The sequence below is a fragment of the Medicago sativa genome, chromosome 3 (genome assembly GCF_051527215.1).
Source record: "Medicago sativa cultivar Bolivia chromosome 3, Bolivia_mono, whole genome shotgun sequence".
Lineage (NCBI taxonomy): Eukaryota > Viridiplantae > Streptophyta > Magnoliopsida > Fabales > Fabaceae > Medicago > Medicago sativa.
In genome coordinates, this window is record NC_140751.1 from 61,931,049 (window position 1) to 61,957,275 (window position 26,227).

General features: G+C 29.4%; 2 protein-coding genes across 2 annotated transcripts; one reads left to right on the top strand and one right to left on the bottom strand.

Moving 5' to 3' along the window:
• Positions 1–7,896: 7,896 nt before the first annotated feature.
• LOC146938930 (transcription factor DIVARICATA-like) lies at positions 7,897–10,358 on the top strand. Its single transcript, XM_085752775.1, has 2 exons — positions 7,897–8,981; positions 9,485–10,358. Exons 1-2 carry the CDS (start codon positions 8,515–8,517, stop codon positions 9,984–9,986), a joined length of 969 nt encoding a protein of 322 aa, XP_085608901.1. The 5' UTR covers positions 7,897–8,514; the 3' UTR covers positions 9,987–10,358.
• An 8,853-nt stretch (positions 10,359–19,211) lies between these two features.
• LOC146938931 (uncharacterized) lies at positions 19,212–23,644 on the bottom strand. Its single transcript, XM_085752778.1, has 9 exons — positions 23,456–23,644; positions 22,230–22,434; positions 22,040–22,130; positions 21,573–21,718; positions 21,193–21,436; positions 20,944–21,048; positions 20,679–20,861; positions 20,362–20,563; positions 19,212–19,955 (listed from the first exon to the last, which is right to left on the bottom strand). The coding sequence occupies exons 1-9, from the start codon at positions 23,604–23,606 to the stop codon at positions 19,471–19,473; spliced, it is 1,812 nt and encodes a 603-aa protein (XP_085608904.1). The 5' UTR covers positions 23,607–23,644; the 3' UTR covers positions 19,212–19,470.
• Positions 23,645–26,227: the final 2,583 nt, after the last annotated feature.

Here is a 26,227-nt window from a genome sequence, read left to right on the forward strand (position 1 = left end):
TGTTTTGTTGGATTCTGTTTCTTTTATTGTTGAAGTTGTCCATTTGATTAGGACTTGAAGGATTTATATGTTGATGTATTTTGACCATGACATGTATATGTTGGAGTTATATGATTTGTATCCGCTGCGACTGTTGAGATATTTTATATATATGTGCATGTATGTTTGGATTTTGGATTTTGATGTTAGACGTAGCGTCTATTTCTTGAATATTTGCTATATTCGCGTGGTTTATCGCTTTAATAGAAATAGGACGTTACAAATACTACTTCAAAAAACTACTTCTCCACAATTTATTTCACAAGCACCTCTCTTCAACTCACGTTGGCAACCTTTTCTTTTATTTTTTAATATTAGATTTCAATATGCTTTTTTCTTCCATTTTATTTTATTTTATTTTTTTGAACCTGTCAATTTTTTTTAAGGAGGGTCCATTTAATTTTATTATCTATTTTTGAAGGAATTTTATTATCCTTTTATCACTTATATATTAATTTCAATATCTTTTAATTATCACAACCTCGTAAATATTTTTACTCACGCTGTCATTGAATGACACCGAATATTTTTATTCCCTTTCTTCAACCTCTGAAATATATATACACACACATTAGCGTATAGAGTAATACTTTATGTCCGTCTGTCTGTTTTTTTTTTGTTACGCTAATGCGTATAATTTTTTTTAGTGTTGCGTAATGCGTATAATTATTTTTATAAAATTTTGATTTTAATTAAAAGTACAAGTGTAGTTACCTAAAAAAAATATACTTATATATATTTTACACATTTGTATTGCAACAAACTATGCATATTTTTTCTTATTAAAAAAACTAAACATATCTTTTTCAATGACACCAACAATGTAACAAATATAATATTATATAATATAAATTCTTATCTTTTTGAATGACACTAAAAATATGGTATTCTTATAACAAAATTTGTTATAACAAAATTTGTTATAGAGTATAATTAGAAAAGAAAAAAATCAACTATTCTTATTATATATGCAAGGTCCCGGGTTCGAACCCCGGACACCAGCAAAAAAATAATAAATTCAAAGTTTTGTACAATATTTTTCTAAACAACTTTTAACTTAAAAATAACTTTAGAACTAAAAAAAAATAAAGAAACCAAACAACTTTCTTGTTTCTTAAAGGGCTTTATTTTAACCTTGTTTTAAAGTAGCTTTTAGACCGAAAAAAAAACCTGGCCAAACGGTACGAGTAAACTTTAAATTGAAATGCAAACATTGTGTTTAGTACATTTGTTAAAAAAGGTAAAATAGAAATATTATCTTGAAAAATGATGGAAAAGTATATATTCGATCTTTTGAAAGTTAATAACTGTTGTTTCTAATGTTGTCAAAAAATAATATTGTTTCTAATGTAAACTACTTATTTATTTCTTAAAAAGTACTTGTTAACATAATCTAGGTTTAAAATACTCCTCTGATCGTATTTATAAGCAAAACTTAATTTTTTAGATTCATTAAATAATTAATGTATCCGGTCCATATAAAGGCCAAATACATTAGTTATTCAATGAACCTAAAAAATTATTTTTTACTTATAAATGTGATCGGATGGAGTACTAGTTAGGAGTGAACATGAGTTGGGTTGACCCATAAAATTCGGTCAAACCCCACAAACAAAAACAAAAAAAAGTGGGTTGGGTCGGAAATTAGGTTAATATGGTTTCAAAAAATGAAAAACCTATACAAAAATTCGGGTTTCGGGTAAAACCAGATCCAAACCCAAATGCAAATTTTTTATTTTTATTTTCATAGGAGAGCATCCACAATGGTAGTTCACTAATAGGGACTCCTTAAATGGACCCCACGTGTACACATCACTTATTTATAATTTTTTAATAAAAGTATCTATTAAGGACTCAATGACTCCAATGACAATACAGTAATAAAAACTTCAATGAAAAGTACTTAAATAGGTCCCACTAACTTTACATCATTAAACAAAAATAATGTATTACTTCTTTTGCAAGTGGAACCAAGTAGCACATATTTTATTACTTCTTTTAAACGTGGGATACGTTAGTTGCCCATGAGAGAGATGATCCTTATATAGTTGCTCGTTGCTTAATAGCGAATCATTTTTTCTTCCTCCAATAGGGGATCCTTAACCGGGAGTGATCATTGTTAAGTAAGGACCCCATTGGAGATGCTCTAAAAAGAATACCAAGGATTTGGTCATAAAATCAAGTCTATAATTTTGAAAACTGACACAATGCACTCTCTATATTGAAAATCAAAACATGCTAGAGTTATAAATTACGATACCGCATTTTTATTTTATTTTAATGTTAATGCAATTTTATGTTATGCAACTTTGGTGTGTTGTAAGTATTTTATGATAGAATTTATTATTTGATATTACGTATAATTTATTATTTTATGATGCTAAAAAAATAGTGTAAACATGTTACACAATTTTTTTAATAAAATAAAATGTTGAGTCATTTTTATGAAAAATGATAAGTACTCGTCACTTAAACATTTAATATTTAAAAAACATACAAATAATTTTGATAACTCACTATCTAACCCAACCTAACCTAAAAATTAACGGATTTATCCAAACCAACTCAATAGTGTAACAGATGGTAATTTTATCTCACTCAAAACAAAATACTCCCTCCGCCTCTCAATAGATGATCTATTTCACAATATACATTATTGACTTAACATACTTTGACCATATTTTTTTATCAATTCACAAAGATAAATAATATCATGTAACATGTTGGATTCGTCTCGATGAATATTTTTAAAATATTAAATTTTCATAATTTCTTTTAGTAGAGAATTGAAGATATCAAAGATAAAACATATGCATTGATACGTGTGTCGGAGTCAACTAAGTCATCTAATATGGACGGAGAGATTACCTTTATGGTTGAGGTTTTTTAATTTGGCCAAATCAAATCCAAACCTTCCCATGTACACGACTAGACTACCACTAGTGCTCAAGCAAAATTGGCAAATGAAAAGATAACAAGTGTTGAAACTGTTGATAGTTAATCCTCGAAAGGACCTAAGTCCTAGAGATGCTAAACACACAATTATTTGGGAGACTTTGCCAATGAGAAAATGGTAAGGATTGATTGAGGAGTGAGTAAGTGTGTGCTAAGTAAATGCGAATGCTTCAACCACAACTTTGGACCCACTGCCACTGCGTCAACTTGCTGGGTGACATTTTTCTGTCAATCTCAACCGTGGCTTTGGCGGCTACCCATTATTTTTTCTTATTAAAAATAAATTGATTTTGATGTATCATAAAGTGTACCCAACATAATAATAAGAGTTTGTAAACATGTGATATTGCATATATTTACAAATGATAGAAAAACCTTAATAATAACAGTAATAATAAATGGAATTACTATATCTTAGATTGTTTGGTGTAAATCTTTTAGCCTATGTTTGTTTCTCCAATGGGAGTTGACGCCACCGCACGTTTAACTAAAAGCTACAATATGTAGCTTCTCAAAATCCACGGCCAAATGGCCTTGGAACGTGAAAATATAGGTTATTAGTCTTAGATTGTATTAGTGGTTTGATTGAAACGACACCGTTTCTAATATTAGTGCATCATATAACAATTGATAAAGTTTCTTTAGAGATGCTATTATTAACTTTGAAAAGATAGAGATGATCTAGTGTTTAATAGGAAGTCTGTGATCAATAATTAACTTCTCCGCCTAGTTACACACCAAGCTAACTTGATCTCATATCCTTTTTAAACCTTAATTTGGATTCTTTGTTTCCTTTCATTGGAGGTTGCATTGAAGTTTCTTGGACATCCCATGATCATGACAAGATAACTGTTGATAGATCTTATAAAAAGTTTTTAGGAATTTCTATCTAAGTAGGTTGAATTAGAGATTCTCCTGGTCAGTTTATCCGTGCTTTCTACAATAGACGTGGTTGTTGTTCTAATCGTTAATATGATTACATCATGATTCTCGTAATGTGTTCATCCAACCTCTCCCACAAGAGGTTTGCTCTCTTTTCCACCTTCATGAAAGAGAACAATTGTTTCTCATGTGTACCGTGAGGCTAATCATTGAGTAGACATGTTAGTAAATCTCATACACTCGTCTTTAGGTTTTATTGTATTTTCTTTGATGTTTTCCCATACTTTGAAACTTTTATTAAAAGATGATGTAAGAGGGGCAAATTTACCTCGGTTAGTTTAGAAATTGAATTCCTTTTCTCATAAAAGAGGTTATTACCATTGGTTGTATCATGTAGAAGGTTGAGCAACTCAAATAATTTGAGTTAAGAGATATAAAAAATCAGAGGTCTTGAATTTAAACTCGAGCGAGGAGTAAAAATAAATCTAACAACTAACTACCAACATATGTCTTTTAAAAAATTAATAAAAACATGATTTGATGTATCATAAAATGTATTCAACAATTATTAAAATTAAATTTGCAATTTTTTCAGGGGAAAATTAAATTAGCAATTATTTATTAACAAATACTATAAGTTTATATTTTTTATCTTTGAAATTAATTTCTCATTTCAAAAGTGTTCAACCTTATTTAAAGCTGAATTCTTGTCCGAGTTTTGTCAATAATTTTGAATTTAAAAACAAGGAAGTTTTTTTTTTATATACAAAATTAAACGATATTCATTTAAATTAACAGAGTACATCGATACAAAGCAAATTCAAAGTTATTAAAAATAAAAACAATGAATCCATGAACCCCATTCATGTTAATAACATAAAATGACAAAATACATAAGTCTACAAATATGATTATATTCAAGTCCGTATATTACTCTTGTCTTCTGATCTGCAATGTTGACGACACCAAAATCATTGATTGGATCTTAATTGATCAAAATAAATATTTCAATCTAAATCAAATAAACACCGCATTAAGTCTGGAGATAAAAAAACACATCACACAAATAGGAGACTGAAAATATGTAAAAAATTAACTAAAAGAGAAATAAAAATAATTTGGAGGTATGATTTCAAGTCAAATTTGTCTCAAGTCACACCTCTTGTATAGATCAAAAAGAAGAAAATGGACGACGAAGTTTAGAAATGAAAAAAGAGAGAAAGAGAGATAGTAGACAAGTATATAAAAATTAAAATCAAGGTTTACTGGTTAATTTTTTTTCTTTAAAGAAAAGTACTTGGGACATCCCCTAAAAAAATGTACTTAGGACATTGCATTTTTCCCTATAATGCCCTTCAAGTTGAGTGTTGTACACGGACTTTCCTTTTTGGGTATAGTGTGTTACTCACAAATGAAAGTGATTCAAATAAATATTCGGAAGGTTCGGTGTAGTTTTGCAAAATACAGTTGATTGATAGTTCAGCCTCCAACAATGAATAGTCAATTTATCAAAAAAATAAAATAAAAATATAGTCAAATAAATTAAATTTGTTAAAAAAAGTCAATTAATTAAATTAAGAAAAGGTCACAATTGCATTGTATATAGATAACTTGCCTAATCCAAATTACTTAAACCTTGACTTCTATGGGAATCCCATAAAATAATTATTGGAGTCAATTTGTTGGATAAACTTTGTTACAGTACTTTTTGTTGTTATTAAATTGTTGCTTAATTGGATAAACTTTGTTACAGTACTTTTTGTTGTTATTAAATTGTTGCTTAATGAATAGACTACACTAAGATTTTTACTGAATAAAGAGGGTTCATCAATGTTGATAAGGAATATAAAGGATTATGTAAGAATCAATTCCCTCTTGTGACACTAAGTGAGTATAAATTCTTTTTTATAAATAATCTTTTTATCTCAATTTCTTAATTCAAATTTATTATGGATTACTCAAGAGCATTTTAGATGAGATGATAATGGATCTTTTCTAATTTGATCAGGAATTATGAATTCAAATTCAATTATAGACCGTTACAGTTTGCACGCACTAGATATTCAATTAAAAAAATTATAAATTTCTTCCCTATAATAAGAGTTTCTTTTATCGAATGAAAATCAAACTTGATCTACCATACTTACACATTGCACACTAATCACTTGTGCTAGATCAATAATACATGCATTTGTCGAAGTTCGAACCGCGAACACCCAATTTATTCATCTTAAAAGAGTATTTTTAGCCACTATAAAACTTATTTTTTTCTTTAATTTCATTTTAGATTCCTTAACTTGTGCACTTAGAACACAAGTTAGCACGACCATGGGCTACACTTTCATGCAAATTCCGAGATAACCAAAATTCACCTAAAATTTACAATTAAATTAAATGTATGTGAATTCACATGAGATTGATAGAATATCAGAGTACTACGATGATTTTGCAAAAAAAAAAAAAAAAAACTACACTTAACTTCAATAATATTACAATGTCATTGTGAATTTGTTTGGTTTAACGTGATTTTATGTTTTCTTCCATGTGTTTGATCCTATTTTTTTAAGGTTTTGTGTCCAAAATTGATTCTATCTTGAAGCAAGAAATTAGATCTTTTGATTATAGAATTGATTTTCACACTAAAATTTACTATTTAAATCACTTTTATATAAATGTATCCAAATATAAATCACATTATTTTCAACTAACTTTTAACCAAAATTAGTTATTTTTTTTAAATAAATTACTCAAAATCAATTTTTGTAATTGCAAAATTAAACACACGTTTAACATATGATTGATTCCATTTTTAAATGTCACAAAATTGATTATTGAGATGTAAAGTTAATTATGCGAGGCTTGAACATTTTTCAATTGATCTTGACTCTAGAGTTAATTTTAAATTTAAAATGAAGTTATGCTTTTGTAGTTTTCTACTTTAAAAGTGGTTTTTACACTTAGATTTACAACTCATTTTTTTTAGGTGGTATGTAGTTACAATTCATTTTTTAAAATGAATAAGTAAAATGTCTAAGTTTAAACCCTAACCCTTTGTACATTACAATATACATCGTTTTTATGAACTGAGTTAGGTTCGTGAAGATAAATTTATAACTTATTTCTACCTACATAAATCCAAACGTAAATCATTTTATATTGAACACATTTTTATAAAGTCAATTAATTGTTACTCAATTTTGGAATCAACTCTAAATTTACTTATAGTCACTTTAAGCTATAGATTTCACCATAAGTACCACCAAACCATTGACCAAAATTATTATAGATATCTACACAAAAGAGATGAGAGTGAGATCCATTGACCAACACAACAAAACTAAGCTTCCATCATATTCAATGTTCATAGTGAGCTGCCAATCCAATCCCCCTTTCCTATAACACCACAATCAAAACAAAGACAAAAACAAATGTATATAAAATAATTAATAATTAATGTGTGCAACTATATGATGATGCAATAGCATACTTTTATATAAATTATTATGAAAATTTCTATATAATTATTATAACCATTAAAAATATTTATAAATAAAAAGTGCATAGAAGCAGGGGTTTTCTACTTTGTTATTATAATAAGAGAAAACTTTTTATATAGTTTTGCAGGATACACAAACACATAGAACCCAATCACAGCTCACCACATTCATCCACAGCTTTTTTGTTCTATAGTCTTATTGCTTGCTACCCAAATTTGTTTTCAAGTTCATTAAGCTATGACACTTTCTTTTTCAACTTCCATTTTTTTTTCCAATCTTTTCCAATTAAAGCACTCATTTTCCTTTTTTGTGTCTTGTTTTTGTCCCAATTTTTCTTTCCCTTTTCTTTGTTGGCCAACATCAAGGAAAAAGGGAATAACAATAAAAATTTAACAAAAAAAAGAAAAGAAAAGTTCTTTTTCTGTTTTTGTTTTTTTATTTTTTATTTTTTTATTTTCTCTCTCCTTAAACAAAGCTTTTATTTTTTCTGCTTATACTTTCTTCAACCCTTCATAAATTCAGTGTCTTTCTGCTATTTCCAAATTGGGTTTTCACATTCAATGTCTTAACCTTATACCCTTTTGTTTTTTCCCTTTATTTCTAATTGATTTTCCTAATTCGGCTATGCATAAGTTGAACCTACAGAAAAAAGTTTTCATTTTTATCTTCAAGAAGAAGAAGAATAATTAATTCTGAGAAGTGCTTTTTTTTTTTAGTATATAAGAAGCAAAATAATTTCATTGAGTTTATAGATCTTGCACAAGTTGATTTCTAGGGTTATCTTATTGGACCAATAAGGTAATAGTCTTGAATATCAATATCAATTTGGTGCATTTTCTTTGAATTATTTTTGATAAAGTTGAGTCTATTCTAGATTCTCATGAAGAGTGAGTGTGTTTCTTTTCATACACAAAAATAAAAAAAAAAAAAGAAGAAATTCTGATTCCTTTTGAAAAAATGCTTATTGATTTTAATTTATCTTTCATATTGTTGTGGTAAATTCTCCACCTTTGGTTCTCTTCATTTATCTCTTTCCTCTGTTTTGAAATATCATATAAAGTTTTGATTTTTCAAGTGAAATCTTTGAGTTTCACATAAAAAAGTTTTCTTTTAGTTAAATTTTTCAACTTGGTTTTTTGTGATGAAGTGGGAAATGGAAATTCTTTCACCAAATTCTCACCCTCATGCACCATTTGTTCAAAATTCCAACAATACCAACAATTGGTTTTTGGAAGATTGTAGCAATAGCATTAACAGGAGCACAAAATGGACTCCTGCAGAGAACAAATTGTTTGAAAATGCTCTTGCAGTTTATGATAAGGATACGCCGGATCGGTGGCATAAGGTAGCTGCAATGATCCCTGGAAAGAGTGTTGTTGATGTGATGAATCAGTATAAGGAATTGGAAGTTGATGTTTGTAATATAGAAGCTGGTTTGGTTCCAATTCCTGGTTATAGTACTACTGCTGCTTCACCTTTTACCTTAGATTGGGTGAATTCTTCTGATTATGATGGATTTAGAGGATTCAGTGGAAAGAGAGGCTCTTCTGGTAGATCTCCTGATCAGGAAAGGAAGAAAGGTGTGCCATGGACCGAAGAAGAACACAAGTAAGATAATCACTTATTTTCAATTTATTGCTTACTGCTTAATGCTTTAGTTCAATTTTTGTGACAATATGTGAAGATTTTACTGTTTGGTTATTTGAAATGTAAATCAGTTTTTAAAACTAATATTAGTGCATGTTTGGAATCGCAGTGAGTTTGACGAAATTACAGTGACAAATCCTTTAAAATGTAGCTTTTGTCAAAATCACGATGACGGTTAACAAAGCGTCATTTTGCCAAATTAACCGTCAATCCAAACATTCACCTGACCGGATGTAATTTAAAGTTTATGTATGAACCTAGGAGTTGGTGAAGTGAAATCATGTTTATCTGTAGTTATTAAGAGTTAGGTATTTCCTATTGGTAGTTATTAGTTAAGTCAAAATTATTTCACAAAAAGTACATATATGATATTTATTTAAGTATTTTTGAGGGAATGATATTTATTTAAGTTGTTGAAGGGTTAATTAAACTTTTTGATGATGATTATGAAAATAATTTGACAGGTTATTTCTATTGGGTCTGAAAAAGTATGGAAAAGGTGATTGGAGAAACATATCAAGGAACTTTGTGATCACTAGGACACCAACACAAGTAGCTAGCCATGCTCAGAAATATTTCATCAGACAACTTTCAGGAGGCAAAGACAAAAGAAGAGCAAGCATTCATGACATAACAACAGTTAATCTCACAGAAGTTTCTAGAACTTCTCCAACTTCAGAAGAAACCAAGAGATCAACTTCACCAAACATGATTATGAACAAGTATTCCACTGCTAACACCACTTCTGAGATGCATTTTCAGCCAGCTACTATGACAGCATTCAATCCATCACATGAACAAGTTTTCATGTCTCCTTATGGAGTTAATAATAGCTCTTATGGATTTAAAATGCAAGGTCAAAATATGCATAGAAATCCTCTTCATGAGTCTTCTTATTTTGGACCTCAGACACAAAACATGGTTTTCCAAATGCAATCTTCTCAACAACACTATTCACATGCATGATGTTGTTGATGATTGGTTGTATTGAGTTATTTATTATTATGGCTAGAACAAGTATCTTTTGTTTGGTTTTTACTTGTAGTAGTAGTACAGTGTTTGTGCTTTTTACCAAGTTCTATGTAAATATATTGCATTAGAATATTATAGTTAGTTAGTTATTGCCTTCTTGGTATATGAACTTGATGATAGCATTGGAAGGTTTTTTTGTTTTTACTTTAACAACCTTAAACCTATGAAAGGTGAAAGCTGCAAGGAAAATATGTTCTGTAACTTCTGATATTGAAGGTAGTTAAGAATATTGAATTTGAAGCTAAGTTATAGAATAAGATGTTAACTGTTAACTTTATGGAAAAAAGAGGTACTTGTAGCAGCAAATGCATGTGTTTATGTGTGTCAAGGATATTGTTACTGTTACTAGAATTGTATTTATTCTATTTATAAAGGAAAATAAAAATAATAGTGTTAGTTAGAGACTTAGAATTGAGAGATTCATAATCTAGCAGCAGCACATTGGCAATGGTTCTTTGAAGATAAGATTAAGATGCGCAAATATATGGTACAAAGTAAGATTCATTTGGGTTATTTAACTAGTTAAAATATTATAATAAATATAAGCATATGGTACAAAGTGTGATTCATGTGGGATTAGATAGGTAATATATTCTTAACAAAGACTTTGGTCATGCATATGATGGCAAGACTGTTTATTGAACAGTTTACACTTTAGTAAGTCCAAAAAAAGCATCATAGTCTTTGAGATTCTATTAGTACGGATCCTACCTATATCTTAAACATAAAATACATAATTTAAAATGTCTCACTATTTTTCTTATTTTGGCTCAAATTATTGATCCAATTTTTGGAGAGGACGAAAGGGATTTGGATTCTCTACGCTTGACTTTATAGTTATCTTGGTTTAATTATAAACCGTTAGATTAAGATACATATTTTTTTCTCTTAATCTAATGATCTACAGCTGGTTGCACCATAGAATCAATTGTAGAAAGGACAAAATCTACAACTGATTGCACCATAAAATCAATTGTAGAAAGGACAAAGGAATTTGGATTCTATACGGTTGACTTTATAGTTATCTTGGTTTAATTATGGACAATTAGATTAAGGTACATATATTTTCTTTCTCTTAATCCAATGATCTACAGCTGGTTGCATCATAAAATCAAGGGTCATGTTAACCAGTGCCCCCGGGGCACTGGTTAAGGAAACTAAAAAAAGGAAGTTTTAAAATGAAAGTAACACTTTTTATGTTTTTGAAGAGTTGACATCACAAGTTCCAATGTAATATTTACTATATTTGTCTCCTTAACCAGTGCCCCGTTAAAATTACCCTAAAATCAATTGTAGAGAGGACAAAAAGAATTTGGATTCTCTACGGTTGACTTTGTAATTATCTTGGTCTAATTATAGACCGTTAGATTAAAATATATATTTTCATTCTCTTAATTTAATGATTTACAACTGGTTGTACCATGAAATCAACTGTAGTAAGGACAAAAGGAATTTGGATTCTTTACAATTGACTTTATAGCTATCTTGGTCTAATTATGAACCGTTAGGTTAAGATAAATATGTTTTATTTCTCTTAATCCAACGATCTATTGGTTGCACCATAAAATTAATTGTAGGAACTCAATTCACAACTTCAGCATTTTATTTCATCAAAGAGTCTAAAGCATTTCTTAATAGCTAATAAGATATGATAATAGATATTTGTAGTTGTAAGAGTGAGAATACTATTTACGTATTAGAAAGATTAATTGAGCAAATTTTGATGATTAAATCCTAGCTATATGAATGACTCTTGATCACTTGTATATTACCATAACTTATTTAAAAAATTACATAACTTTTTAAAAAATTACATGACTTTTTCTTTCAAAAAAAAAAAAAAATTACATGACTTTGTAGGTTTGTGATTATGAATGTATTATTTACTTCAACTGTCAAGATTTACTCATTTGTAATGATGAGATTCTCTTTTGAATAAAATAATTCATTGACCACATAATTCTCTCTAGATTAATATATAATACAAATTTTGCTGGTCATTTACCAATTATTCCGCACGATCAAACTTGTAAAGTGCATAGGATTCTAGAATATGTACTCACTGTCTCCAAGTCAGCCCAAGCAACCAAACAAGCCCTTGCTTTAGGTCCCCAATCAACTTCACTCAACATCCTACATATTAATCTTATGACATTAGAACAATTATAATACATTGTCTTTATAAATATAAGTTTCTTTTTTAAAAAATTGTTTCAAAATATAATATAATTTTAATTAGGATTTTTCTATCATATGCAAACTTGTATAGTATAAGAGATAAAAACATTGTAAGTTTCTATCTTTTAATTATTAAACACATTTATTTTTTTTCTCAAATATACTCATAACTATTATATTTTTTTTGGTTCTAAATAGCCAATCAAAATTTGATACTATTCAAAACAAAAAACATGCCAAAAATAAAGAATATATAAATCTCAACAAACAACAAAATAAATTTAAAAATACGTACCAACCCAATCATGCTCCTGTACTCAACAAAAGCTATGACACAATTTGAATTGACTCAATTATAAACCCAAGTGTTTGACCTACTAGAAATTGTGCTAGTTAGTATCCAAAAACAAATGGGGTTTTTAAAAATATTCATACACAAAATAAATATAGTAAATATAACACATAATTTTCTTAATATCTGTAAAATTTGAAAAAGGTTCTTATAGTTAGAGTCTAAGAGATAGAGAAAGATATAAGAGGTCCCTTCCATGATCTCATACACACACAATTGCATAATAAAACAAGCTTAGAAGTTATTCAACTTTTACCTTGGAAGGGGAATCTCTAAATAAATTAATTGCATCATCATTAGTTCACAACCTAGAACATGCAAAGCAGTGATAATTGAAATATGATGTGCATAATGCATTTGATCATAGATGCAAATCCTCACTCATAAGCTTTATCTTTCTTCTTTGTAATAAGGATATTTTGACCATATCCATATACCACTTTTCACATACATCACTTTAAGAATAGCATATGCCAAGACAAATTCCTTGTGCACATTTCCATTGTTTTTTTGGGACTAGTCTTAATTGTTTTCAAGTGGCTAACTGCGCATATATGCTTCAATTTGTGCAAAATACAGAACTAATAACAACCATATAACAAGAATATGACATCAAAATTTTATAGAAACCTTGGTTAGATATATAAATCATTTTATCTATATGTTACTCAACATTTTTTTCATTCAATGTAGTAGTACTTTTTTTTTTTTTTTTTGTTATATTCAATGTAGAATTTCTAGCTCACATTTGACAAACCAGCACTGTAATTTCACTTCATAAAATAAGTTAAAAGTTGAAAAGGCAGATATTTAAATAAAGTGACAACTAATTAATTTTGTCTTTTTTGTTTGTTGGCAACATAAATTTCGTTTTTGAAATGTGATTGTTGGACTCATTAGTAAGGTGGTCCCGTGTTATTTCAAAAAAAAAGTAAGGTGGTCCCGTGTGTAATTTTGTTTCAAAACACTATAATTAGAAATTGTTTTATTTTGTAGGTCGTATTTTGCAAAATCCAATGAACTATCAGTATTATTTTTTCTACTATACTCTAAGTTATTTAATAGAATCTACTATACATGTGGTGAAATATTGACTTAAAATTAGGGTAGTTTAATCTATTTATAAATTATCTAAGCTTTTCACTTCATTGTTTAACATCACCAAAAGATGATTTTTTTTTTTTGGAAAACTTAAGGGTTAAGGGGTGAACGCTTTTGTGTAAGAAATTAGGGTTGAAAAACACATTTAAACACCTTGGATGGAGAGATTTTATTAGAGGAATGATTCAAGTTTTCTTTCTTGTTTTCTTGTAGGTCGAAAGAAGGAACAACGCATGGGTAGAAATTAAAATTTATTGTTGAAAGTAATTTCTTGTAACTTCTTTGTATCTCATGTAAATACTCATTGATAATGAATTAAAGAGTTTCTCTCTTCTTTATATAACTTAATATACAATGGAAAATATATATATTTTTAATAATTTTTTTAATAGTTATGAAATATATATCATTATGAATATATATCACTTTAAATAATTTTTTATAACTTAATATACAATGAAAAATATAAATTTTGAAATATATATCATTGTTGTATATATAAATGAAAATATGATTAGAAGAAAATAGAGTATGACTGATTCTTGAGTGTGAACGCATCTTATAATTGAGATTCAAACATTATTTATCATGTTGTGAGAGTCTAGCTTATTCCGTTAAGTTCAACTCTGTTACCGTCTAGAAGTAGTGTTAGAAGTTCTATTATTTTTCATAGGTTTCATTTACATTTCTACTATCTTTTCTTCATTTTTTTTTATATACAATGTTCATAATATAAAAAAGTGACATTATGATGCTCAAAGATTCAAGAATGAGAAAATTTAAATTTAAAATACAAAAAGAATCTATGGAATCTGATTAATTACCTTCTACTACAGTGTTTCAATTTAGTTTAAAGTATGTTTGAATATGTGTCCACATTACCCCATATAGATGGGTTCGTATTTTGATTATTATTCAACGCGGAAACAATTGAACATATGCTTAACTAGTTCACATAGTTCACTGATTCTTGCACTTTTTTGGAGGGTATAATTCTATTGGCTATGGCTATTCCATATTGAACTTTTTTTTTTAGGAAAGAATATTTTGAACTTTTATTTCTAGAGATGTTGATGTATGTATCAAACTTTTTATTATTTACTAAGATTTTAAATTATTTTGTAAATTTATCTTCCATCTTATTTAAGCTTTCTAGTGGTAGGTAATTGGATCACTTAGTGCATGTTTGGTACTGCGTTTGTAAAACATAGTTTGATGGAAATCACGGCAAAAAACCACGTTAGCGTAGAAATTAGTATTTGAAGTTTATCGAAATCACGACAAAAATATATCGGAAAGCATGCATACATGTTTTTGTGGGTTGCAAACGGGAAACCAAACACACACTTGATTAAGCTTTGTATGGAAAACAGTTTTTGAGTGATGTCAATACCTTAAAAAGACATCAAATTGTGCACAAATAATACCTTTGGTTTATAAAAAATATTAAGCTTTCTATTTTCTTTTTAAAAAGTTGGAAGATTTCAACCCTATGCAATATTTCGATTAATTATTAATTCAAAATGAGTTAAATTCGAATTTTATCGAACTATTCACCCTTATCAATGCAAAAGTTTATGAACCAAGAACAAAAAAATAGGGATAGTGTTAACTTGTGGGCACAAGTTAAGAATCTAAAAATGGAATTAAATCATAAATTATGTCTTAAAATGATAAGATTTTAAATATTTAAAATATTAAATGCACAATTTCCAATAAAACATTTCTATCTTTGGTTTCTTAATTTGTGTCCTGAGGGGACAAATTAACATTTAAAAAAAATAGAGGAGGACAAATATTTCCTCTAAAAAGAATTCTTTGCTCAGAAGAAAGAAATATACGGTCCTTGATAAAAGTAGCACTTCACCTTTTGCCAACATTATTGGATCAATTATGCATACAAATTCTGAAAATTATTGATGCATATTTAAAAACGGCCCTTATGTTTGTTTTTCTTTGCAACTAGACTAAAATGTGAGCATAATTCCAAGAAAATAACTACCAAAATGGTGGTATAACCAAAATGGTCCTGCAAATGGGTTTTGTAACAGTTTATTATGACAAGACTAACCACCCCACCTTTTACAAAAGGAAAGCCTCCTTTTTTGCAAGTGGAATTCAAAAGCAGCTTGACCATTTTATTCTTATTTCCATCAACACTTGCTCATGTTTATAACCAAATTGCTGTATTGATATTCATTTTTGGTATAATGTGATGCATAAGCATGTAATAAAGGACATATAATAAATAACTTATAAGGCGTTGTTAATGATCTAGGAAGGGACTAGTTAGATTCCCACAACGTGGTGATGCACAGTTTAAATATTTAAAAGTTTACGTTAGTTTTCAATATTTGAATCACTTATTTAGAAGTGTGTGGATACCCTTAACTCAAAGTTCAAACTACTTATGTGGAATCTCATCCATCCCCACATTGGCACATTGTTTTTTTATTTATTTATTTTATTTTATATATATTTAGTAAAAAAATATATAGTGAATCAGAACACAAATATTTTTACAACATACATTCAAGCACAAATGTTCATTAAATTTAAGCATTTATGATTTTATGATAAAAGTTCTTAGAAGTGTGTTTATAAAATACACCGTATTTTGTTACAAGAGTATTGAATAAATACATAGTCAATTTATTTATCCAAATATATCTTCATAGTGAAATTCAAATGCTAGACAATAATGCTCCAAGGTTTCCTCAAAAAACAATGCTACAAGGTTTGTTAGCACATAAACTAATGAGCAAATATAATTTTCTTTCGTAGTGGATACTAATTGTTCACCATAGTAAAAAACTGTTCACCATAGGAATTTCATCCAATAGTAAAGTGTAAATGTATAGTATAATTAATCAGTACAATTTTAACAAGGGTCACCCATCTTTACACGTTCAAATGCTAGATGGAGGGATCATGATATAGATCATGCTTATGCATACCCAATAATCATTCTCATAGTTCCTTCAAAAAAAAAAAAAAACATTCTCATAGTAGTCCATTGAATTGATTTGACGATTAAATTAAGTCCAAAACCAAAGGTGAAGTCTTAATATGCAACAATAACATAAGTTAATCAGATCCTGTCTAAGAGACTATATATATGAAAGTGGGTAGGATTCTCTCTATGTTTTTTGATTGGCCTAGAATCTTATAATGTACAGTATAGTGGGGTTTATATGTTACATTACATTGAAAAAGAATAGAGAAAAGCTGCTGTATCAAATCTCAATATCATTAGGTAATTATTATGCATTTGTATCTGAAAGATTTCATCTTCTTTTTTATGAGATTGGGAATAAACCAGAATATCTAACAATAAAGCTAATGATCTACATTTTTAATTTAATAAATTGGAAACAGTAAAAGACAAATATTCTCTATAAGATTTTTGAGATCTACTAGGTTGATAATATAAAATTTAAATTGTTGGCATGAATGCAATAAATGGAAGGCATAGATTGACCCAATTTCAATACTAAAAAACAAAAAAGCATCTAGGACGGTGCGTGTTTCACTTATTTAACATCAAGTTAAATAGGTATCTCGTTATATATAATTGAAAAATTAAATGGTCATAGAAAATGGTGGTTATAAAAAAAGAAAATGGTGGTTATAAAAATACTCTTTCTCAACTTTTATTGCGAACCTCATTTAATAAGTTATAGTAAAATCAATAACTATATATTAATATATTTCAACAAAACTCAAGTTTTTACTTTTTCTCGAAAAAGTAAAATACATGAATTTTGTTGAAATATATTAATATATAGTTATTGATAGAACTCATTTACAATATTTTTTTTGAGGTGTTAGAGATTAAAGAGATTGAATACTTTAAATACTATCATTAATAATTATAAAATAAGTTATATGTTTTTAATATATTAATATATAATTATTGATAGAACTTATTTGCACTATTTTTTTTAGGTGTTAGTATTTTTTTTAGGTGTTAGATTAGAGAGATTTTGTTTACAAGGATTAGAGAGATTTAATACTTATTAAATACTATCATTAAAAATTATAAAATGAGTTACATGTTTTTTTTAAGAAGCCAAACTAAATTAACACCGAGGAGAATCGAACCTGACACCTTAAAATGAACATATTTAATGGTCTCAAACTAATACCACCATACCAACTCAAGTGAGTTAAAATGAGTGATGCGTATATATATAAATAAACAATTTCTTTTTTGACGAAGTCAAACATGTCTACTGAGATTGAGATTGTATATGAATAAACAATAATCAAATGAATATCAGAAAGACATGAATGTGCAATCAGAATCAAATGTTTTCCAAATATGGTTATGCATAATAACATAGAAATCTCTACTTCAAGAAAGGTTATAGCTTATAGTTTACCCTCCACCCTAGTTTTTCCATCAGTAAGCCTAATGAAACATATATAATAATTGAAACTATAATAGCAAATCTAAAGCATAATATTAATATAGATGTCACACCACAGAACAGGAAAAGGAGAAAACATTTATGTTGGAAGATTATTTTTTGTTTATTATATCAATATTCTGGATGATGGACATCAACCAGGTGTAATTCACTAAAATATATTTTTGGCTCTTAGGGTAGGGGGAATATGAATCTTTAGACTCCACATTACTCAAACTAGTACAAACAAGAAATTCGTCTTAAACATATCTGAAATGCTTTTGTTAAGAAACAAAATCTGATTAAATTAATAAATCTTGATTTATTGATAAATATTTATCGTAGGTGTGGGACTAGCCCTCATACTCAAGGACTAAATCCATCTATTTCATGTGTATAGATTCTAAGATGTAGGTTGCAGTAGCTCAAGTCTTTTTTTCACTGTGGAGAGAATATTTGTTTTTAAAAAGGTAAATATAGTGATTAGTTGTTAGATTAAATTTTCTCTTTCGTCCGGATTTTAAGTCAGAACCCAGCCGAAGCATTCAATACAGTAGTTCTTTAAATTCAATATTTACACTAACATCATCTTATTATATGCAATTGACGTGAAAAGTCAAATATTAACTTTTTTTATGAGTCAAATAGCTTAATGACTAGAAATTTATCATTAAATGTGAACAAATGAGGTGTTAAGAGTTCGAACCCCAACTCCTACATATTATAGTGTATTATCCCTAGCAATTGAGTTAGCTCACATGAACGATTGTGAGCGTCTTTAGATACAGTATGTGAAATTTCGTATTTGTACTGACACCATCTTTTTTTTTTATGCTGATAACAATAAAAAAAAGATGAAAATTTTGTATCAAAATAAATTAGAACCATACAACCTTTGTTAGAAGATAGTTACAATTTCATTTCCCACCCCAAGAAAAAAAAAAGCAATAAAAGAGATTAGATAAATCAAACTAGATTGACACTCGCATGTTGCACCGGTGATTTTTTTTTTTCCTTATTATTTTAGGGGAATTTATTTGTTTTCTATTTCTATATTACGAAGTATAGCATTATTATATCAAATATGATAACAATATATAGTCGTTGCTACTGTGATATCAAAAGGCCTTAAACTTTATATAAGTTCTACATATATGTTTGACCATCTCAATTGCTATGTATCTACTCTTTAGATTGAAGGTATGTCTGTGGACTGATACATACTATTGTCTGACATATGGAACTACATTCAATCACTTTTATTTTCTCAAAATACTGTTCATGTCTATGTTTCTATGTTGTATTCACGTCTATGCCTGTGCTTCATAGCTCAATTGAACTGAGATGATAAATTGATATATGCTATAGCACATATTCACTTATTCATGTAGTTCAGCCCAAAACCAAGAGGAAACAAAGGTTCACATGCAGCAACACTATCACTTGGTTGATCAAGCTGTTCAACGCTTCGAAACCAAGTGACTGGGAGTTGACCTTTGAAGTCATGGCTACCAAAGATTACATCTGTGATTCCATCTCCTTCACTACCTGGCAACCAAGCGGCAACAAGAGCATCTATCTTTACCAAAAGCCGTGGCTCTAAAACTAACGGTCTACCAGATATCAGAATAACCAATGTTGGAATTTTGTCGGCTACTAAGCTTATAATATCAGTTCCACGGAAAGGGATTGTGAGCTCTGAATTGTCGCCCAATGACTCAGCATAAGGAGCTTCACCAACGGCTACAATTGCAAATGAGAACTCGTTACGTTCTATGGTGTTTTCTGATGGATATTTCTCGTAAATAACCTGGGTTTCAGCTCCGACAGCTGCTTTAACAGCATCCAAGATTGTTGAACCTAAAATGGTATGGTATACAAGTTAATGTGGTTCTACGACAACCATGTTTAACAACGGAGAAAAAAATACAGAATAGTGTGAAGCAGGAAAGATATAGCATTAACATTTCGCCATAAATGTGTTTTGGTATGTAAAAGGTAGTTCAAAATAATTAATATTAATTTTTTATGTAAAATGCAGTACTAAATTTTTAACCGAACACAAAAGCATAAAAGCTACATTTTATCACTTTCGGTTTCGGTCAAACTAAGGTTTCTGAACAAAATCTATTTTGCCTAACAATAAATGAACATGTATTTCCATTAAAATCTTATCAGACAAGTCAAATCAATTTTGATAGTTTTCACTATGAAACCAAACACACTGAAATCAATCTTTATATTCTCCATAAATATCATAGCTTACCAACTGTGATCCTTCCACTAGCACCATACCAAGTTTTAGTCCAACCTCCACATTGAAATCCAAGATTATCAGCATGAGTTCCGGTAACAAGAATTCTCTTAGCATTCTTGTTCAATGGAAGAAAAGGTTCATTAATATCTTTTCCATTTTTCAACAAAACCAACGACTTTCGAACTGCTTCCCGTGCAAGATCTCTATGTGGCTGCAAAAGAAGTATTAATATGGTAATACAAAGTTTCAATTTTTTAACACATTATGGCACATGCAAGCAATTAATCAGGGAACATAGAATATTAAAACGTTATAATTTGACTTACCTTGCAACCAACTGTATCTAGCAAAGATCTGTCACTTAATGGAAATTCAAATAGACCAGCAGCAAACTTTACTCTCAAAATTCGCTCAACAGCATCATCGATTCTGCTCATTGGCACTTCACCTGATTCAATTAAAGAGGTCAATTCTTCGATGAATAGTTTGTACCTGACAGCCACCATCACCTGCGTAAATATTATTGAATAGGTGAAAACATAGTAAGAAAATACACTATGATGAAAGATAATTGGAACTGAAGATATGTACCATGTCAATTCCAGCATTGACGGCAGAGGAGATGCAGTATCGATAATCTGACCCGTGAGGTTTACAAAGTCGGTCGAGCCCTTCCCAGTCGGAAATCACAAAACCCTACAGCAGCAATTGTCAATAATATGCACAAAAAAAAATAAAATAGTAGCTAATATTGCAAAAAATTTGGTACATACTTTGAAAGCATATTGATGCAAAAGCAACTTGAAGAGTTAGCCAGTGATAGTTAATCAGTCATTTTACCTTAAAACCTAGTTTTTCTTTCAAGATTTCGGTTAAAAGAAAATGGTCGGCATGAAGTTTGCGCCCATTCCAGCTAGTATAGGACGCCATAATGGTTGAAACTCCCTGGGAAATGCAGTCTAAATAAGGTGCCATGTGTATTCTCTCTAAGTCTTCATAAGACAATATAGTATCTCCTTCATTCACACCCTTATGAGTACCTCCATCACCAACAAAATGCTTGGCACATGCAATAACATTTTCCCTGAATTACAACTTAAACATAAGGTATAAATATTGATAAAAGATATCAATTGTTATCGGAACAGAAATAGTTAATTTTTTAATATTTTTAAACTGAAATCTTTTGGTAAATTTTATATGAATGTTTTTTTGCCTACCTTCCAGCCACAAAAGGGTATCCATGTTTATGTCCTTGTGGCGGCTGACCTTGCAAACCAGAAACAATGGAAGTCATCTTTCGGACTATTTCAGTGTCTTCACTGTAACACTCATAGCATCTTCCCCACCTAGGATCTTTGCATACCTGTATATTTAACCAAATAAATCACTTTCCTTTATTGTCTAGATACAGAAATTTTACTAAGAGAAAAATTAAAGAAATAAAAAAAATTCAACCACGTCCTTGTTTTAACTATTGTTCAGAACTGATATAAAATTAAAGACTGAAATGATCTTTCCTGTCCCCGAAGGATTATCCCAGTATTATGGGTAGGGACGCAGAAAGAGTTCTATGTAGGAGGTCAAGAGTTAAATCCCTACAATATTGTAAAAGCAGCATAGCATATGTAGTTTGCTGACATAATTCATTCATGCATTCAATGACTAGTTGATTGCAATGCCTTACCGCGACACAAGGAGCAAAGTTATAGTGAATTCCACTTGCTTTAACTTCAAGCGCCGTTGCAGCTCCAATTCTTCTAACCAAATCAGCATCTCTATAGAAACATTCCATCCAAGAAAGTCAAAAACTGGTCCAAATTATAGCAGCATTATCATCTCATTAGATTTGCATAACGGAAAAGCTGAATACTAACCTAGTAGCTCCAAGGCCAACATTGTGCGGAAATATAGTAGCACCATAGACACTGTTATTACCATGAACTGCATCAATTCCATATATGAGAGGTATCCCAAGTCTAGACTCTAGAGCTGATTTTTGATAGCCATCTACCATATCAGCCCAATCTGATGACAGTGCATTCTCAAATGGGGCACTGCCTCCAGAACTTAGTATGCTTCCTATAAAATGCAGATATAATCAAAATTCAAACAAAGTCCAACCTAAAGCAACACAAAAAAATAAAAAATAAACTCTCAATTTAGTCGCTCAAAATACATTTTTCCTTCTACTTAGTCCCTAAAGTATATGAAAATTATAAGTAGATCCTTAAATTATATGAATTTACTCCACTAGTACAGGATAAAGTGATACTTGTGAAGGTTACTAGGTGTGTGTTTGGTTCATTAGTGACATAATCTGATCTTGAATTAATTGATTTTGTAAAACTGATTCTGGATAAAAGTGAGTTGAATGTAAAGTGATTTATGTTTGAATGTGTAACGTATTTATGTAAAAATGGATTTAACAATAAATCGAAGGTTAAAATGAATTGTGGAAGCCAAAAACTACAAATTATAGTTTCAAGTAGAATCAATTCTCCTTTAAATAATCCAAACACGATAAAATCAATTATACAGCCAAGGTAGGGACCATTAGAAAATTGAAACCCAACATACACTAAAAAGAAGTTTGAATGAACAACTTAATTAAGCACTTATCATACAATGCTTATGTATAACTTATTCCTATACCAAAAGATACAATAAAGTCAAACTGTTTTCATACAATGCTTATGTATAACTTATTCCTATACCAAAAGATACAATAAAGTCAACTTAATTAAGCACTTATCATAAATGCTTATGTCAGTAAATACGTTCAAATCAATCAATCAATCAAATTCATGAAAATGCCCTAACGTGTTCCATAAGCGCTTCTAAACAGTCTCACAAGTGCATATGTCAGTAGATAAGTTCAAATAAATAAATCAATCCAAACAAACCGAACAATACTTACACACTCAAACATTAAAATTAAAGTTCATATTTTTACGACAGACTCAATTAAGATCATTTAAATTAATTTCATCTTCGAAAAAGATTGACTAAAATGATGGCATGTCAATTGTCAAACACAAATTACAGAGAGAAATGATCAAAGTTTTGAGTTCTAAGTAAAACTCTGAAATGGGGTTACTACCAATGGAGAGGTCTTTGATGACAGAAGGGGTAGCAACAGTGCGTTCAATTTGGATCATTTGACCAATCTTCTCGTTGAGAGTCATGCGTGAAAGAAGGTCCTTGATACGAGATTCAATGGGTTCATTGGGATTCTTGTATAAGCAATCCATGGCTTCTTTGAACTTGGGAGTTCTTTGGTTGGGAAGTTAAGGAAGTTAAAGAAGGACATCTTTAGATAAAGTCCGCGACAACAACTGCGGTTGTTTTGTGTTTCATGTAAAAAAGGACAAGACAAACATATTAAATAATTGGGTTAAATTTGTCTTTCATCCCTCTAAATATGTCGACTTTTCGTTTTAGTTTTTTAAAAAAATTTCTTAAACTTTTAGTCCTCCAAATTTTTTTCATCTTCATTTTTGATCTCTTATTTGAAGTAAACTCTTATGTAAAATTTATATTTTTGAATAATTTTTTTTTTTGCCGAATCAGTCAATTAACTAATTAGTTAATTTTGCAGAAAATTTTAGAGGGACTAAAACAAAAAGTTGACATATTTATAAGGACCAAAAACATATTTAATCCTAAATAATTTTATGACTAAATCACAACACAATTTTTTAGAGTAAATAGGCAAATACCTTCGAAATTTGAGAGAAGAAAAATACATCTCTTAAATTGTAAATCGTGACACAAGTTAGTTCCTCCACCTATTTCTCTGTTAAAGTTGATGTTGTGACCTTTAAATGACAACATGTCATTGTCACGTGTCAGATGGATAATGACACGTCATACATGAGTATTTGGCCGGGTATTTGCCCATTTTTTGAAATTTCAAGAGGCATTTGTCCATTTTTTTAATTCAACATTTCTTTTTCATTTTTTTTTTTTATGAAATCACATTTTGCAACAAGGAAAAAGTATCACCTATAAAATCTGATTCCATAAAAAAAAAAATTGGTGAATTCAAAAAATGGAAAAATACCCCATGAAATTTCAAAAAATGGATAAATATCCCTATGGAATTATGACCAAATACCCTCTGTGATGTGTCCCTATCCATCCGACGTGTGTCAGTGTCACGTGGTCATTTAATGGACACGTCATCAACTTTAATGGAGGAAATAGATAGAGGGACTAACTTGCCTGACGATTTACAATTTGAAGAGGGTTTGCCTTTTCTCAAATTTCGGGAGGGTAATCTCAAAATTTTACAGATTCGAGGGGTTTTTATATTATTAAAAGAAAGTTATACCACACGTCATAAAATTTAGGGTTAATTATGTTTTTGGTCCCTACAAAATTGCGACCTTGTAAGTTTAGTCCTTACTTAATTTTAATAGCATTTTTAATCCCTACAAAAAAAAATTTACTTATAATTTTAGTCCCTGCTAAAATAAATTTTGTTTAATTATCCTTAAACTCTTAAATTTTTTAACGATTCTTTTTATACAAGTTTAGAACACTATGAAAGGTTCATTTACTAAAATCTATAATTTTTTAACATGAAATAAATTAAATATGAATTTTTTAAAACGACAAAAGTTTAAGATATAAGTAACAAAAATATGGACGTAGAAATCAAATTTTTGCGATATTTTTTTCGGAGGACCTTTTAATAACGTTCTTAACACGCCTGTAAAAAATTGTTGAAAAACTTAAGAGTTTAAGCATAAATTAAACAAATTTGGATTGAGTAAGGACTAATATTGAGTGCAGAAATTTTTTGTAGGGATTAAAAATGCTATTAAAATTAAGTAAGGACTAAACTTACAAGGTCGCAATTTTGTAGGGACCAAAAACATAATTAACCCTAAAATTTAACTTCAATATACTCCTTATCCAAAATACTCATTATTTTAATAAATAAAAATATTTTTCTTCTTTTCGAAAAAGAACTAATAATTTGTTTTTTTTTTTCTTCCTGTTTTTACCTCAGAATATCTTGACCAACAAAACTATCAATATGGTATATAAATGGAGAAATGATATTTGTACAACATCATATATCATACAATCTTCCATATTCAAGCAAAATCATATCCTCCATCTACCCATTTTGATTATATTTAAAAAAAAACATTACTTTGATTATAAAAAAAAGGGTTAAATATGTTTTTGGTCCCTACATTTTACGCGATTTTGAGAGTAGTCCCTACATTTCAATAAATGTGTTTAAAATCCCTACATTTTTCCTCTGTTAGCGTAAATAGTCTCTATTGTCAAATTTTTAACGTGATGCCAATGTTGGCGGTTCAATCTCGCCGGAAAACGGCGGGGAACTTCACCACGATCTTTCTCCGCAACGTCGTAGATGCGGATCGCCGGTGTTCGTCACATTTCCGATGAAATATGTTGGTTTAGAGGGGAAGATTTGGAGGCCGAAAGCGATGATGTTATTGTTGAAAGTGCTTGCTGTTGCGGGTGTGGAAGGGGTTGTGGTGGAGATTTGGTGGGGTGGGGTTGAACTTGTTATGATGGCTTGCGTTTCATCAACATGTCATTGATGGCAGGGACCAATTGCACTAACAAAGAAAAAATATAGGGATTTTAAAAACATTTATTGAAAGGTAGGGACTATTATCAAAATCGTGTAAAATGTAGGGATCAAAAACATATTTAACCCTAAAAAAACAAAAAAAAACATTATTTTATATGAATAGTATTACCACTACGTTAGTTTTCTTATTTCTATCTCTATGAAATGGTTTTGTTTTTGTTTTATTTTTGATTAGTGGATTGAGTAGTGTTATAAGGTAGGTCTATATAATAATGGGGGTTTGACAATTCATCC

What these genes read in the sequence shown, in the direction of transcription:
- LOC146938931 (XM_085752778.1), bottom strand. Translation starts at nt 23,606, where the DNA reads ATGGATTGCTTATACAAGAATCCCAATGAACCCATTGAATCTCGTATC. An exon ending in CATCAAAGACCTCTCCATTG is followed by an intron (nt 22,435 to 23,455) that starts GTAGTAACCCCA and finishes TGCATTTTATAG; the next exon opens with GAAGCATACTAAGTTCTGGA. An exon ending in AAGAAAAACTAGGTTTTAAG is followed by an intron (nt 21,049 to 21,192) that starts GTAAAATGACTG and finishes TTGCTGCTGTAG; the next exon opens with GGTTTTGTGATTTCCGACTG.
- LOC146938930 (XM_085752775.1), top strand. Translation starts at nt 8,515, where the DNA reads ATGAAGTGGGAAATGGAAATTCTTTCACCAAATTCTCACCCTCATGCA. An exon ending in TGGACCGAAGAAGAACACAA is followed by an intron (nt 8,982 to 9,484) that starts GTAAGATAATCA and finishes ATAATTTGACAG; the next exon opens with GTTATTTCTATTGGGTCTGA.